Source organism: Gaeumannomyces tritici (assembly GCF_000145635.1).
Source record: "Gaeumannomyces tritici R3-111a-1 unplaced genomic scaffold supercont2.1, whole genome shotgun sequence".
Lineage (NCBI taxonomy): Eukaryota > Fungi > Ascomycota > Sordariomycetes > Magnaporthales > Magnaporthaceae > Gaeumannomyces > Gaeumannomyces tritici.
The window spans coordinates 6,917,841-6,933,454 of NW_008804545.1; the positions used below are offsets into that span (position 1 = coordinate 6,917,841).

The 15,614-nt window shown below is 56.6% G+C and overlaps 6 protein-coding genes across 6 annotated transcripts; 2 read left to right on the forward strand and 4 right to left on the reverse strand.

Moving 5' to 3' along the window:
• Positions 1-18: 18 nt before the first annotated feature.
• On the forward strand, positions 19-1,279 carry GGTG_02182 (hypothetical protein). The gene is made up of 2 exons (XM_009219953.1): positions 19-201; positions 255-1,279. Exons 1-2 carry the CDS (start codon positions 73-75, stop codon positions 1,149-1,151), a joined length of 1,026 nt encoding a protein of 341 aa, XP_009218217.1. The 5' UTR covers positions 19-72; the 3' UTR covers positions 1,152-1,279.
• Positions 1,280-1,516: 237 nt separating this feature from the next.
• GGTG_02183 (hypothetical protein) lies at positions 1,517-3,588 on the reverse strand (the record flags this gene model as incomplete). Its single annotated transcript, XM_009219954.1, has 2 exons — positions 1,517-1,750; positions 1,831-3,588. The coding sequence occupies 2 exons, from the start codon at positions 3,586-3,588 to the stop codon at positions 1,517-1,519; spliced, it is 1,992 nt and encodes a 663-aa protein (XP_009218218.1).
• A 4,643-nt stretch (positions 3,589-8,231) lies between these two features.
• GGTG_02184 (hypothetical protein) lies at positions 8,232-8,894 on the forward strand (the record flags this gene model as incomplete). Its single annotated transcript, XM_009219955.1, has 1 exon — positions 8,232-8,894. One exon carries the CDS (start codon positions 8,232-8,234, stop codon positions 8,892-8,894), a length of 663 nt encoding a protein of 220 aa, XP_009218219.1.
• A 524-nt stretch (positions 8,895-9,418) lies between these two features.
• GGTG_02185 (hypothetical protein) lies at positions 9,419-10,644 on the reverse strand. Its single transcript, XM_009219956.1, has 2 exons — positions 10,032-10,644; positions 9,419-9,907 (listed from the first exon to the last, which is right to left on the reverse strand). Exons 1-2 carry the CDS (start codon positions 10,176-10,178, stop codon positions 9,707-9,709), a joined length of 348 nt encoding a protein of 115 aa, XP_009218220.1. The 5' UTR covers positions 10,179-10,644; the 3' UTR covers positions 9,419-9,706.
• Positions 10,645-11,266: 622 nt separating this feature from the next.
• On the reverse strand, positions 11,267-11,614 carry GGTG_02186 (hypothetical protein; the record flags this gene model as incomplete). Its single annotated transcript, XM_009219957.1, has 1 exon — positions 11,267-11,614. A coding segment is annotated over one exon (348 nt), but the record flags the coding sequence as incomplete, so codon positions are not given.
• A 2,707-nt stretch (positions 11,615-14,321) lies between these two features.
• Positions 14,322-15,268, reverse strand: GGTG_02187 (hypothetical protein; the record flags this gene model as incomplete). Its single annotated transcript, XM_009219958.1, has 4 exons — positions 14,322-14,710; positions 14,813-14,838; positions 15,121-15,163; positions 15,253-15,268. 4 exons carry the CDS (start codon positions 15,266-15,268, stop codon positions 14,322-14,324), a joined length of 474 nt encoding a protein of 157 aa, XP_009218222.1.
• Between the last annotated feature and the right edge of the window lie 346 nt (positions 15,269-15,614).

Consider the following 15,614-nt stretch of genomic DNA (forward strand, 5'->3'; position numbering starts at 1 on the left):
ACTTCGTTGATGCGAACCGCGTCGCTACGGCTAACGTCTTCACTTGGGAACAAACCACACAGACAACCTAATATGACGCGAATAAGGGCGCCGGCCAACCTGCCGGAACTGGTGAAGAACACCTTTAACAAGGCCAAGAGCAACGGCGATGTAAACTTTTACCCCACGCAGGCCACGGTCCTCCATGTCAACTCCATCCCTGTAAGTTGCGCTATCCCCCCTCCACCCACCGACGCTGACGATCTCTTCCCCAGTTCCAACTCCGCTTCTCCCCAGCGCTAGCCTCCAAGCCCAAGCCCCCAAAGCCCGCCCCATCGAACGCCCCCGGCACCAAGCAGCCGCCGCCGTTCAACCCCTTCGCCGACCCGTCGCCGGCCCTCCTCGTCGCCCGACTCGACCCGCCGTCGCACGTTCTGGTGCTCAACAAGTTCGCCGTCGTGCCCGAGCACTTCATCCTCGCCACCGCCTCCTTCGAGCCCCAGGCCCACCTCCTGTCCGCCGCCGACCTGGCCGCGGCGCGCGCGTGCGTCGACGCGTACCACGACGCTTCCTCCGCCGACGGCGGCGGCGGCAGCCTGTTCGTCTTCTTCAACAGCGGTCCGCACAGCGGCGCCAGCCAGCCCCACCGCCACCTGCAGCTGCTCCCCGTCGACCGCATGCGCGACGGCCTGCCGCCCGGGTCGGGCTGGCGGGTCCTGGCCGACGCGCTGCTGCCTGACGACGGAGACGGCGACAACGACGGGGCGCAAGGGGGGGACGACGACTCGCTGCTGCTGCTGCCGTTCCGCTGCTTCGCCGAGCGGCTCGACGGCGCCGGCGGGGGCGGGAGCAGCGGCGAGGCGCTGCGCGCGGCGTACCTGCGGCTGTACCGGCGGGCATGCGAGGAGGTGCTCGGGACGACGGCAGAGGAGGAGGAGGAGGGGGAGGCGCGCATCAGCTACAACCTCGCCATGACCAGGGACGTCATGGCGCTGTGTCCGCGGCGGGCCGAGGGTGGGCCGGTCGTGGCTGGGGACGGTGGAGAGGAGGTGGGCAGGCTGGCGCTCAACGGGACCGTGCTGGCCGGCACGGCGCTCGTCAAGTCGCAGGCCGAGTGGGACGCGCTGAGGGCGGACCCGGGGCAGCTGGTGCGGGTGCTGGCCAGGATATGACTTTTTGATCCCGCGCTGCTGCCTGTCTAATCTCTCGCTCTACGCTGGTATCATTGGTCTTGGTTGTGTTCCTAGGTAGTATCTAGGTCACTTCAAGTGAAAGGAAGGAGGCAACATTATTTTCCTCGCCCTGGTGCATCGCTGGTGCTCATAGCTACGCACTCACAGTATGCATGATGACAACAAACGAACATGGTAAGCTACTACGGTACAGAAAACCTTTCCGGTGTTGCGGTTGCGCACGAGACCTATCCCCATCTATTCCGGGTATCTTCCCCCGTGTATCCTATGCCCCCTTCCCAGACGCCATCACACCCATCGACATTCTTTTTTTGCCTATTTTTCTCAGTCCCCCATTCTCGCCATCACCGGGAACGTTGATTGCGGCCGCCTCCCTGCTTCTTCTGGTCTGTCGAGGATCCGCGCGCCTTGGAGATGGCGACCAGCTCGTCCCAGCGCTTGTGGCAGGCCTGCGGGCCGAACTCGTGCGTGCCGCCGCTCCTCTTGATGTACGGGCCGACCTTGGCCCAGGGGATCAAGGCCCTGTCTCTCTTGTGATCCTTCATCATTTCCATTACGATTCGCTCGAGGAGTTTGTCCTGTTCCCAACATGTTGTCTTTTTGTCAGCTAGATCACACAAATGACAGAGACGGGTATACCGAGGGCAACGAAACTCACGTCTACGGTGGTCCACTCGGGCACCCTCGGCCGCTCCTCGGGCCGCTTGACCAGGGACCGGTGCCGCGTCCGCAGCGTCGCCTCCTCCACCTCAAAGTTCCCGTTGGCGAGTATGGTCTTGTACGGCACCCCCTGCCGCCGCATCCGCACCAGGAACTCGTCCTGGGCGCGCTTGCTCGCCCCGGCCGGGAGAACCTGATTGCCGGCGGCGGCGGTCGCGACGTCGTCGTCGTCGGCGCTATCGGGCGGCGTGTCCGGGTCGCGCCGCCGCCGCGTGGTTCGGCGCTGCGGGGTACCCTGGGCGCCTTCCGCAGGTGCTGCTGTCGTCGTCGGTAGCGGTGTTGCCGCCACAGGGATAAAAGGGGGCGGCGGGGCTGCTGCCATCACCGTCGTATTTGGACCCTCCTCCCTCTGCTGCTGCTGCGGGTACGGCGACGCACTCGGCATCGCCTGTATCGGCTGTATCTCCCAGGCGCCCTGGTAGTGCTGCTGGGCGTGGCTGTCGACGACGCCGACGCCGACGCCGCTCCGTCGCTTGGGCTTGTTTCCGGCCGCCGCGTCCTGCCGCGGCAGCGAGGTCCTCCTGCCAGCCGTGGCGCCGCCGGCGCCGGGGCGCAGGTCGGGGATCGCCGACCCCCTGCGCCCCGTGGGTTCCTCTGCCAGCAGCTCCTTGCGTTTCTGGTGGCCCCTGCTGGGCTTCTTTTGTTTGGCCGGCGAGGACGAGGTCCCGCCGCTGGTCGGTCGTCTGGTCTCGTCAACGGTGCTTTTGATGTTGCTGCTGCCCACAGCATCTCCGCCTTCACCCATGATCTGGTAGAAGAGGTCGTTGTGCATCTCAAGAAGCGCGGGATCGGGCTGGTAGGCGGCGGGCTGCTGCTGCGGCGGCCACTCGGACATGGGCAGCGAGGGGGACGCGCGGTCGAGGTACAGCTTCGAGGGGTCGGCCTGGGCGTCCAGGACGAAGGGGCCGTCACCGTCATGGGCGCCGCCGCCGAAGAGGTTGGCGCGGAAGGGCTCGTCGGGCGCCACCGGCGGCGGGAACCGGATGTCCTTGGGCGAGACGGTCGCTGCCGCCGTCTGGCTGCCGGCCGCGGCCCTGGAGTACCAAATATCCGTCGGGAGCCCGTCGTACATGGGCATCTGGTGGTGGTGGGGAAACATGACGCCGTCCGCGAGCTGCGTGCCGTCTACCGGCCACTGGCCCCGCGATGGCGGCGGGGTGGTCGGCCAGCAGATCTGGGGGAAGGCCTGCTCTTTGCCGGCGGCGTCGAGCTGTTGGTGATGGTTCTGCGCCGTCTCGGACTTGAAGGAAGGGAGGCCCTGGGCGGGGAGGATGTCGAACGGGTTGTGTCCTGGGAGGTGCTCGGGGCTGGAAGGTGAGGAGTTGCAGCCCCCGCCAGCGCCAGTGTCGCTGCGTCCGCCACGACGTGCCATGGTCAGGTTTCCGGATGCAGGGAAGGCTATCCCCGGCTCCAGCGGCTGTGCTATGTGGTGGACCAGGTGTGATGACTGGGCGGGGCGGCTGGTGTGATGGCCCTGGCCCTGTGGCTGGCTGGGTTGATAGTACAGCTGCGGCTGGTAGCCTCCGGCTGCGAAGGCTGCTGATGGGTCGGCGGGCAATGGCTGTTGCTGCCCTTGCTGTGACTGCTGCGCGTGTTGATGCTGGTACGGGAAGAGCGTGGCGGCCAGGCCAGGCTGGTATGTTATAGGCTGTTGGCCAAAGTGATGCTCCTGTGCCTGGGCCTGGCCGACCTGCATGGCCCAACCATGATGCGATGTGAAGAAGGCGCCCGCCGTCTGATTATCAAATACACCCGCATCATGTTGGGACGCCAGCGAGCCGAAACTAGCGGTGGCAGCAACAGACGACGACGGCGACGCTGAGACCACCCCTCCTGCTCCTCCATGGCCGTGGCTACCCCTGACAAAGACGTTGGGTTGCAAGGAGGGGTCAACGTCGCCATGTGGCATGTACGCTCCCGCGCCGTCGCCCGACAGCCCCAGCGACGCACCGTTCACCGCTACGCCGGCCGCCGGCCAGTCTAGCTGGTGCTGCTGGTACTGCTGCCATGGGTGCCCTGCTGGGAGGGGCGCTGCCGCGAGCGAGAACGTCCCGGCGGTCTGGCCCAGGACGGAGGGGTGCTCATGGCCAGCTGCTGCTGTCAGGTGTGGCCCCTGCTGCTGCAGCGGGTCATGGCTGTGACATGGGTCTTGATCCTGGCCCTGCTGGTGCGGCTGCTGCTCGTCATCTTCTTGTTCCCACTCAGGTCTGGCTGTGGTGGGGGCCAATGAGGTGCTGTTGGTGGTGGAAAGGGCGTTTGTCGGCTGCGTGTCAAGAAACTGTAGCCCGCCGGTGGCGTGGGGGCCTAGGCTGCGCTGATCGGGCTGTATGGATCACAGGCAAAAAGAAATAAGAGCAAGTCAGACAGGCATAGTCTCGGAGCACGGGGTGCGGCCTTGGTGTGTGATACTGTGACTTTTGGGCAGGGCGGCAGGAGATGTGCGCCATGCATTATGCTGCAAGGAGAGGGGAAGGGATATATCGGAACTGATGGAGGCCCAACATGGGTGTGGATGTTGGCAAGCTCATGGCGGCCAGGGCCTGGTGGAGATGTGACGGCTCTGAACCGTGGCTGGGCTGAGGAAGGGCAGAAAAAAGCAAGCTAAGAACTGGGACTGTGCGTACCGTGCTGAGGATGTCTGCAACAAACGAAGAGTGCCCGCCGTCGACCTCTCCTCCCTGGTATTCCACAACGGACGGATGGATTTCTTCAGATGCCGACGCCATTGTTTGGTTGTCTTGACGTTTGCCAGCTTGTGAGGTTGAGGTTGGGCTACGCCTCTTGCTCTTGGTGTTGGTGTTTTCTCCCGTTCTTCTTCTGCGGATAGATTTTGCCAGTTGTTGCTGCCTGTCGGCGTGGGTCCGTCTCCGCTGTTGCCAGTGGTCGCTGGTGCTGTCGAGAGAGTGGGCGGCAGGCTGAGGGCCGTCTGAGGGCCGGCTTTGTGTCTGATGCCGAGCTGGAGGAATCCCCTGGCTTCTCCAAGGTGGGTGGAAAGACGAGCTATGCGCGACAGCGACACCATCAATGTGTGCATGTATATACGACAACCTGCCTGCATCCTGCCAGCCCTCCGCAACACCGCTCTTGCCCTCGGCCATTTCTTCCTCCTCATCCCTCCGCCTTTTCTGAACCCTCCTCCTTCCCATGTCATCGGAGTCGGCCCTGCGTGGGGGCGCCGGGGCTGCAGGCTGGCCCAGGCTCGTCGGCTTCTCGACCTTCTCAGTGTATCACGCTGCCGTCAACAACTGCCTGTGCCCCGGACGGTGAAGCCAGACTGTTGCACAACACCTCCAACCCTCTCCCCTCCTGGCGGGCCACGGGGGATAGCTGTCCTACTGACCTGGCACATGGCCCAATGGAGCGTTGGGTCGTTGTCAAGAGTCAATCGTGTCACCACGCCCCTGAGGGAGTCAGAGGGCGTCCTGGGGCTGTTGGAGAAGTCTTGACGGATAGGCGCGTTCGGAGAAAGGCGAGTCTAAAGAGCGGTGAGAGAGCCGGCACTGAACCGCTGGCTTTCCAGACACGGCGCGGGATGCCGCCGATAGTTCTCGAAGGACCCGGCGCGATGGGCACAGACGGGGTGCAGCGGGGTCGGTTGGCTTGATTTGCGCTGTACTCTATCCATCCTCAAGGCTCGATGGGCCAGTCAGTCCATCTGGCACTGTTGGGTGCTCCGTCAGGGGCTCCCGTCCTTGCGGTCAGGCCCGAGCATGCCAGCACCCGGCCCTTGACGCAGGTCTGCGGGGATATGGGCAACGGCATGGCTGGACTGCGTCCTCCTCCCCCTGCCTGGTGGCCTTCTGAGCCTTTGGGGGGCGATGATCTTGGAGGACGACGAGATGAAGGGGCAGAATCGCGAGAAGGCCTCTCATGGTGCTGGAACTTACGTGGCAGTGGGAGAAGCACCTCTTGGTTGGGGCGTTGTCCGTTTGCTCAGAGACTCAAGGTATCTAGGGAATATGACAAACGGCGTAGGGAGTTCTCTTGTCTCGTAAAAGGAAAAGCGATACGACTCCAAACAAGGCTTGTGGATATGCTTGATCGATGCCCAACTACTGCGAGCGAACGAGCTGGTTTTGACAAAGAGGAGTTGAGTTTTGACGGGTAGGCCAACTCTTGAAATAAGGGGACGATAGTCATTCCGTGATGACCCTCCGACAAGATACATGCTTCCGCTTGATGAAATGCTTCGTATTGCGGCTACGTCCTGAGATCATCTCGGATGGTCCTCCTTTTCCCGCGCGGGCTTGTTGGCGAGGACTAGTTGGATCCAAAACGCGAGCTTTGCGATTTCTACCCGGCCACCGGGAGCACCCCTCCTGCCGACCTAGCCTGCCAATCTTGCTGGTCTCGCGGGATCCCTTCCGGGCCGATCAGATCTCAACCAAGCAGCCGACGCGGAAGTGGACCGGGATATGGCTCGCAGTCCAGGGGAGACATTTGATCAGGGTTAGGTCAAGATAGTTCCCGGCGCGCCCGGCTTCCCTCGTTTGGTGGCGTGCGGTGGCGTTTGCAGCATCTCAGCCAGAACTCGCAGACTGGAGTGTTTTCTACCGAGGCCCGGCTACGACACACGACGGATTACAAATCCTCATAGCATCTTAACCGAATCCCTTTCTCGCAACGGAGAAAAACAGGTCGCCGTCATATGCGAAAGTTGATTCCTCACATCCAACATCACAGCGAGCGTTGTTTGGGGAAGATCAGAAGTGGGTCTGCAACCCCACGGAGGCTGATCCGGCCCAACAGCAAACGTTGGGCGGCGCCACGGAGGTGCAGAGGAAGGCGCTTGGGCGTCTTGGGTTGCTGGAGTGGCTGGATGGCTTCCGTTATTTTCCCACACGCCTCCTCTCCGGTACTTGTGAGAACTGAGATCTGACCACCCCTGGTCAGCCTGGCCCTGTGTCCACTTCCGCCCACGGCTGCTCGCAGTCAGCTGGCCTCCCGGACTTGCCCTTCTTTTTCCTCCCTGCCCGCAATCTGCCTTTCTTTGGAGATCTTGGAGGTTTTTTGGATCGTCTTTATAGCACAAGGCGCTGTAGTCACATGTGCTATCGCCAATCCATGTAATTGGAGTGACGTTACTTGATGGTTGACACTTCACAAACCCGACGTGCAGACATATCTCCCCCCCAGCTCACCAGGTCGCTTTGCAACCACCAGCGCTCAGATCGGGCGTGGCCCCTAGCAAATTGCTAAAGACTTGTCTCCCACGTGATGGCGACTTCCAGATGCGCCCGCGAGGCAGAGATGCGGCAAGGCAATTTTCCAGATCACCGAAAGAATGATGTTGCCATGTAATAAAAGAAAGGAGACGGGATACCTAGACTTTAGGCGCTAGAGAGCAAAGGGATAGATAGGCATGTCACATGTCGATATTTTCGTGATGGCGGACGACCAGGGGCTCCCTTTGTCGACCGTTGCCTTGATAACTACCTACCTGACAGGCAAACTTGCCTGTCGATCCCACTTGAAAAAAACTGCAAACTTGTGTTTTTCTCTGACAGGTACGATAATAAGGTGTGTAGGTGTTTTCTATTTGCTGTCCATTGTTTTGTGTTTGCCCATTTGAGGAAGACGCCCATGGGTGCCATCTCAATGGTCCATGTTTGTTTGCTTTTACGACCCATGGCCAGCCATTCCAGCATGTCGAGGGGGATTTCGACGGGCAAGCAATCCATCCTTATCCGTATCAATCGGCCTTTTTGCCACGCCGGAAAACACTCGCAGATGCTCCTGGGCAAGGCTGCGCTGCCGCTTCAAGCATCAAGACCGAAATGATCCATCAGGGCTCGACGGAAGGGTGGCGGGGTTTTGCCATACACATGTCCCTATTGAGCGGAAGCTCCTTCATAAACGGAATTAATGGCATACATAGAAGAGCAGTAGGAAGGCATGCATTGGGAGAGCCGACGCAAGGCCAGCCGGCTAGGTATCCCCTGGTGACGAATTTCCCCATGACGGGTTTCGCGCTGGGAAGCGAACCCGCCAACGACCGTCGCCACTACCCAAACTGAAGGTGCTCGAGCTAATGGAAAAGCTGACCTGTCATGTTTCTGCTTGATGGCCAGCACCCGTCGGCTCTGGCACGCAGCAGCGAGACCAAAGACTGGAAAATGAGAGGCCGCCATGTCCCAGACTCGCCATCTCCATCGATCTGATTCCAGATCCGAGACCACCGGAAGCCCACCAACTTCCCACTGCCTTCCGTCTTTCAAAACAACGACCTTTCCACACGGGAGACAGAAGGGCCAGACCACGTCTCCCCGACACACAGACAGTGTGGGCGGCTGAGGCTGAACTAGCATTTCCCCCCTTGGGTACCCTCCTTCCGATGAAATGCAGACCCAGACGAGCCAGCCTGGTGGCACGCCAAGAGAGGGGGAGCTGCAAAGATCCTCGGCGGCACGTCATCCCCCGAAGATAACGGGGTGCGAGAAAGGGCTGCGGCACCACGAGCAGCCAGTCACAAGTAGCGGCCGTGGCGTGTGCGGCTGCTGGCCGACGCCTGTCACTGCCTGGCAGACCCAGCGCGCTGGATTTGTGGCAGCACCGGTGCCGCTTCCCCCCTACTCGCTGTCCCCTTCACCGCCTGCAAGAGGTGCGTCTGTTGTGTCCTACCTCCCACTTGCGGCCTTCGTGCCCGAGCCCGACAAGGTCAACAGGACGTCTCGTCGGCACTCCTGTCGCCAAGTTGACCTCCCAGGCGCGCCACATGTTACGGCAAGCACGCGGAGCGATGCTGTACAGCGGAGAGCTACAGCTGCCCCATGTGCCGACACTCCTCTGCCGTTAGGAGGGCGTGGAGTTGGCGGGCTATCCGCACCCCAGGAAGCCTTGCACCACGTACCTGCGACTAAGGATACTCTTGTCCAACCCCTTTTAGTCAACAGGCACGTCTTGCTCTGTGGCCCCTATGGCCACGGAAGCGAGGAAACGCCAGATTCTACCGGCATCTTGGGTGCCATCTCGCTGGCCAAAGGTGCTAAAGCACATAGATAGGATGGCTTTTCCGTGCGATAGTCGCATTAACCACGTACCAATTAAAAGATTAAATAAAACCAAAAGGTAGCATTTGCCAATGGTTTTATCGTTGCGTGGCTTGCCAGATGGTAGGTTAAATGCGTGGGTGGGAAGGGCGAAAAAAGAAATGGCCAAGTGGTTTGCACGGGGACTCGAACCAAAAGCCAAAAAAATGTTGAGCTTCTCTTTGATTGAGCGTGTCATCCTTAGTGCAGGGGCCATGCTAATCTTCTCTGTATCGTTTCAAATTGACCAAATGCCCGAAGGCGAAGTCCTTCTGGTTGTACCAGGCTTATATGGGACGGACGTGCCATCCATCTAGCGGTCTGAACTGCCCGTTGCGCCAATGGCATCTGACCTCTGGCTCGTTTGCCACCCCGGCAACGCACAGTGTGCCTAGGCGCGAGCCATCCCACCATCGTTGTCGCCTTGGTCCGTGTCCATCCTCAGGCACCGGCCTCAGTCTGGCCTCAAGTGCATGCAATCCACTTCAGCATCACGCTCGCAACCTGGAGGCATCAGAGGCGCTGGAGCGCGGCAATATGTGTATCTTTTAGGCCCGGGTGGAGGTAATTCTAGCATTCTAAAAGACGTTGCACCGCCACGCCTGCTTCCGCGATATAGCGGCACATTTGCGCCCTTCTCTCCCATCGCCGACACCACCCTGCCTCCTCGCGCGCCTGTTCGCCTTGATCTCCCATCGATCCTCACCGCCATCTTTTGTCTCCAGGTGACAGGAAACTGCCTGCTCAAGCCTCCTGGATCCGCCCATTCACGACATGGGGGCTTCTCTAGACGCAAAGACCAAGACAGTCAGCCCCGCCATTCTTGGGATCGCAGGTATCCGTAGGGTCGTCGACGCAGATCTTGTTCTCGTCCTCGCATGGTTTTCCGACGAAGCCCATGCAGGGGATTGGCTCGACGCAAATGCCAGGCATGTCGCAGGCCATTCCGCAGCCCGGCTTCCTTGGGTCGTCGATGCATATATGTCCCTAAATGCCTCCGGTCCATGGGCGTTAGCTAGCTAGACTCCCTTTGTCGGGCCTAACGTGGACGTGATGCTGCCGCCAGGGCCGCATCATGGCACCTATCTAGGCACGTGCTGCTCTGACGGACCTTGGGGCAGGGCTTGGGGTCGACGACAAAGCCACCGCAAGCTTGGTAGGTAGGCTGTGGGCAGGGCGCAGAGCTTTTGCTTCCAGGTAGACCCAGCACTGGCGACACTGCGATGGCGCAAAGGGCGATGGATTTGATGAAAGCCATATTTCTGCGGAGCTGGCTTGGGGTCTGATGGCTGGGTTCCAGGCGATGTGGTCTGTTTTGTCCTATCCACGGGGTATTCTCAGGTAATGATTGGAATATTTGAGATGGTGGGATCGTGAAAAACCGATGCAGACGATGTCCGAAGACTCTTGCTCGTTTTATGCTTCAGTCCGCTCCTACTTCAGCTGCTGAGCTTCACTTCCCATGATTTTAGGCGAGAGAGAGCGGCTGTATTTCTCCGAGAGCTGAAACCACAACGTCCGCGTGGCGTTTTCGAACATCGTGTTTGTCACTCCCCGCCTAGCACCCGCGTATCAGGAAGGAGCAACGCGGGCACTGAGCCGGAAGCTGCGTCATTGCAATTCCAGTCCCCAAAATATGAATGGAAGGGCCGAATACATGATGGCAGGCCTACGTCAGCAGTTTTAGCCAACTGACCAACATCAATGGAATTCTGTCACACGGGGATTGAGCCGGTGCCGATTGAGGGCCGTTAGGACGGCCAACAGGACGAATCACAAGGACCTCGCATGTACTACGCGCCCGGTCGAGAGGGGTAGCTCCCCTCGCCGGGACACGTACCCGGTCATACCCCTCTCTCTCTCGGTCTCTTAGACGGCCTATATAAAAGAGGCCCTTCGCTCAAGGAGCTCCTGGGAGATTTTGCTTCCTTAAGCATCTCCTAGAGGCTTTGAGAAATTATCAATACATTGAGCACTCTCCAAGCCGGTCATTGATCCCTTTGTAACAAATAATTTTTCATCTTTCCGGGATTGCCTTGACAGTACCTATACCTTTGTTAGGAAGGGGCGCCATTAATCCAAACTATTCCTAAGCACCCACTTGCCTCCATGGGCTCGATTCCCCTTTTTATCGCGCAGATTTTTGACAGCGTTGCCGCGATTATACGCTTTTGGGCAGATGATTAAACCGGCAAGCCGAAATTTGCCCCTGTGGACGAAGAGAGTCTTATCGGGTTAAGTGTTTCCCCTTTTCGTTGCTAGCATTGTACCCGCCCTGCGCTTAAAGGATCGCGGTTTTGCACTTATTATTTTACAAAGACCGAGCGCGACCAACAGTCCCGCTAAAAGACCGACTTTAGCGTCGGTCACCGTTACAACGGACCCCAACAAGCCCTTGCAATCGGTTACCCCGCAGCCGCCTGCTTTTGTTAATAGGCCAATCGATAAGTCCCCTAACCCGTTCGTTGTTTTAGGCAGAAAACCCACCTTTGCCTTTAAAAGGCTACGAGCGCCCTCCGGGTTAATTAACCCGCACCAGGTAACCTTACCAATAGCCACAGGATTTGCAATTATCGGTGAAAATCGCTTCGTACGAGTCGAAAGGCAGCAAAAAGACCTTCGACAAAATTTGACGGCTCGAGTTAACGTCCTGACCGAAGATTTTAACCACGCACGCAACTTTACACGTTCCATCCTTACCCAAGCAAATTAACAATACGAGTCCACCTTACAGCTTTTCGAGGATAGCAAAACCGAGCGAACGATTTACGAGGGAGCTGTCGCGCAACGTATGGATACTATCGAAAAGCGCCTCCGTTACGAAGCAAGCCAAGCCTTTAATAACTTCGCCCAGCAGATCGAGTCCATACAAAGAAACCTTTCCGCCCTGTTACAACAAGTCCAAGCACGAGGAAAAACCACCAAAAAACAATTCGCTATCCTTCAAAAAAAACAAAGGGAAATTGTTAGGAAGATTCGGTTGTTCCTCGTTCGGCAGAAGCAAGAGCACGACCTTTTCAAACAAAAGCTTAATTAATTTTCGTTTTTGACCCACGCGGTAAAGGCCAATACCGAGGATACAAACCCCTTCGACGAGATTAGGGCACGCTGTAAGGACTTCCACAAAGAAATTATTAGCAATTTGGAACGGATCCAATAATAAAATAACGCTATCGCCGCCCTAAAGCATAGCCTTAACGTGGTAGCCGAGCTTTATTAGGATTACTTTAGGCAGATTTCCCGCATTATTTCGCCAAAACCTTTGCTTACGTACGACGAAAGTCGACGCGCTTCCATCGAACCCTTTTCGCTAGACGCAATTATGGCAGACGGCGAGCAAGCACCCAAGCCCCGGGGCCGGGCTTCCTTTCAGCCCCCCGAAAACATTCCAAAGGCTACCAACGGCAATAACGCGGCCTTTTCCGGGAACGATACGTTAGGACCTGCCATTAAACTACGAAGGCCCCGGTTATCCCACTCCCGCGCCCCTAATAAAAGTCGAACGAAGCAGGATACCCCCATGCTCGACCCAAATATTGGAGCCATCGTTTTGTATACGGCCCTAACTTTCGACGAGTTTTGGCAAAGCAACGGGGGAAAATAGCTTTTGCCCATCCCTTAAGGGATAAATTACCAGCCCCGGATCCTAGGGGACCCAGCATACTTTTAATAGATGAAGGAAATTTATGGTGGCCTTTAAACGCTTTACCAAGCAATGCTTGCCTTGCGCAATGGGGTACGGGACCCAACGTAGGTACCCGAGCTGGTGCAATTCCAAATGGCAAAGCTACGCCAGCAATACGACCTTACGCGTTAGAATTACATGACGGTTTTTTAAATCGTCCAAAACGGCCTAACCATTTTAAAAGACCAGGCACGCTTTTTTAAAAAAAGAATGATTAAAGGAAGCAACCAGTTTGCGGCTAAAGTTTGGGATGTTATCGCCAAAACCGCTAGCGACGCTTCCATTCGCGACCACGCTTACAAGGAAATGAAAAAGGCCCACGAAGCTTACCGGCAAGCAATCGAAAAAATGCATTACCGTTTCGCCCATACCATCGGGTCGGTCGAACAATGGGCCGGCCATACGGAGCATCGGGTGGCTAGCATTAAGCAAAGGCTGGACCATATAAAGGGGCAATAAAAGGCAATTAGTGCTTACCCCCTAACCACCCTGGAGCAGCAATAAGCTTTTGCCAAGGACATTATTGCTAAAGTTAATAAACGGTTGGCCAAAGGCAAACAGGTAAATACGGCTACCATCCTGTCCCGAGTAGCCTCCCGACAGGCGTTTCGCCAAGCCATTCCGGCTATGCAAGCCATGCCCCCAGTATTTGTCTCCTTCGCAAAGACGGCTCATTCCAAGTCCTCCGCCTTCCGATCCGACCCTACCATGACAAGGGCTAATACAGCCCCGAGCCTTGCTCCCTTTGCCTTAAAGCAAACCAGTTCCATGCACCGATAAGCGATGCGTGAGGACCTTGCGGGCCTTATGGCAACGATGCACCGGCAGGCCAGGGAGAGCTCGCACTTCCAAATGTTAGGAATGACCAGCGGAATCCCCCCGAGAGGAATATCCTCCTATTGACCACCGGCCCCACCGGGCAATAATCCTTCCTTTTCGGACTTAAACGGGGACGGGCCACGGCAGCCCCCAGGACTACCGCGTCGCCCCCGAACCAACTTATTACCCGCGGGGAGGGACCCTTCCCGGCGGCATGGCGCTATCTTTATAGTAAACCCCGTTTTACTTAAAGCCCCGCTTACCTTCGATGGCAAAAAGACGGATTTTAAGGATTGGTGGTACATGGTCCGGGCCTACATGAACGCCGTTCCCCAAACATTTATTGGCGACGACCATAAAATTTCCTGGGTTGGTTTTTATTTTAAAGGGGCAGCTTTAAAGGTCCACGTGGGAAAAGCCAGGATGCTAAAAGCACATGGCCTACCCAATACCTGGAACGTTTACGCGGGCTTTTTGGCCAAGCAATTCCGGGACCCCAATGAGGAACGAACAGACTTTATAAAGCTGGACGCCCTCGAGTACAAGGATAATATTACCGGGTTTTTTATGGAGCTAACTTAATTTAACGCTACCGTTAAGCTTACCGGGACGCGTTTTAAGGATTTCGTTAGAAAAAAGTTCCCAAGGGAAATAAGCCGCTTCGTTTTTGCCAATAAAGGACACATCCCCGACGTGGACGAGGAGTTCTTGGAGTTATTTTAATAAGCCGGCGTTATTTATAAGCTTATAATGGCCGATAAAAGCACCTTTTAAAAGCTTTAAACGGGGGACCGAAAACCTAAGGAAAAGGGAAAAAACGAGCCCGCTTCGACTTCGAAGCGCTCGAACGCGGGCCGTCCCCGCGACAAAAGCTCCAAGGCCCCCCACGGCCAATCCTTAAACTTCCGCACCGCAGCAAACAAAGGTCCAACTCCTATTTAAGCCCGCAAGGACAACATTTGGTCCACAACCAAGGCCGCCTTTAATGGCATTAACCAAAAAAATATTGATGCTAGGAAAAAGGAAGGCATTAATTGCTGGCGCTGCGGTAAAGATAATTACCATACCCGAAACTGTTTCGCCAAAAAAGATACCGAAGGGAAGGACCTCCTTCCGGCACCAGCGAAGACCGCGGCCGGAAGCAAGAGGCCCGCAATTAAGCTTCCGGACACGAAGGAGGAAGACCAAGAAAAGCCCGCCAAGAAAGTTAGAATTGCTGGCCTTGCTATATACGATCCTAAGCCTATTTACAATCGCTTTTTCGAAAAGATTGATACAAACTCCGACTGCTAAGGGTTAAGGGTTTCGATAATACTACCCAAAGGACAATGGGAAATAAATAACGTTACCCAAACCGCCATTTGTGCCTTCCTACAGGCGCGACTTACAGGCTCGTCCCGGGTAATTACGAAACCTATAATTAATATGGCTTTACGCATTAAAAGCCAGGAAGAAAGAACAGTTAGGGTTTTCTTAAATTGCGGCAGCGACAACGGTTACTTTATTTTTACCTAACTAGCCGCAAAATTACAGCCATACGTTGCCAAACGCACTATCCCGCGGGTTATGTCCAATTTTACAAGGCACAAAGAGGATCCTTTAATACATTATATCCCCCGAGTTACCCTGCGACACTACGACCACCGGTTTTGCGTAGACCTTAACGTGTCGGACTTGGACCCGGATTGTAACGTACTTTTCCCCGTCCAATGGATAATACGGCATTACCCAACCGGAATCTTTAAACGAAACCATAACGATATCCGCTTCGATACCAACGAATGCAGGTTTTATCGCAAACCCAAATTTCGCGGGGTTTTCGACCTACGAAACCCGGCAAACATTTTCAATACCGACCCCGTTACAATCGCTTTGGTTAAAGGAATAACGAAAATAGCTCCCACAATGGACAGCATAGCTAACGAATTCGACGGTGTTTCCGAAAAGTTCCGCGAATTTTTCCTTATTATGTTACTAGAGGCAGCAATGCGTTTACCCGACCATTAGCCCTGGGACCATAAAATCCATTTAAAGGAAGGAGCAACCTTTAATTGGGGATTTATTTACAATTTTAGCGAGCGAAAATTCGGCGTGCTGAAACCATGGCTTACAAAGAACCTAAAAGCAAGCCGGTTGTATAAGGGCAAAGGCGCGGTCGGCGCACTTTTTATGTTTGCCGAAAAAAAGGAC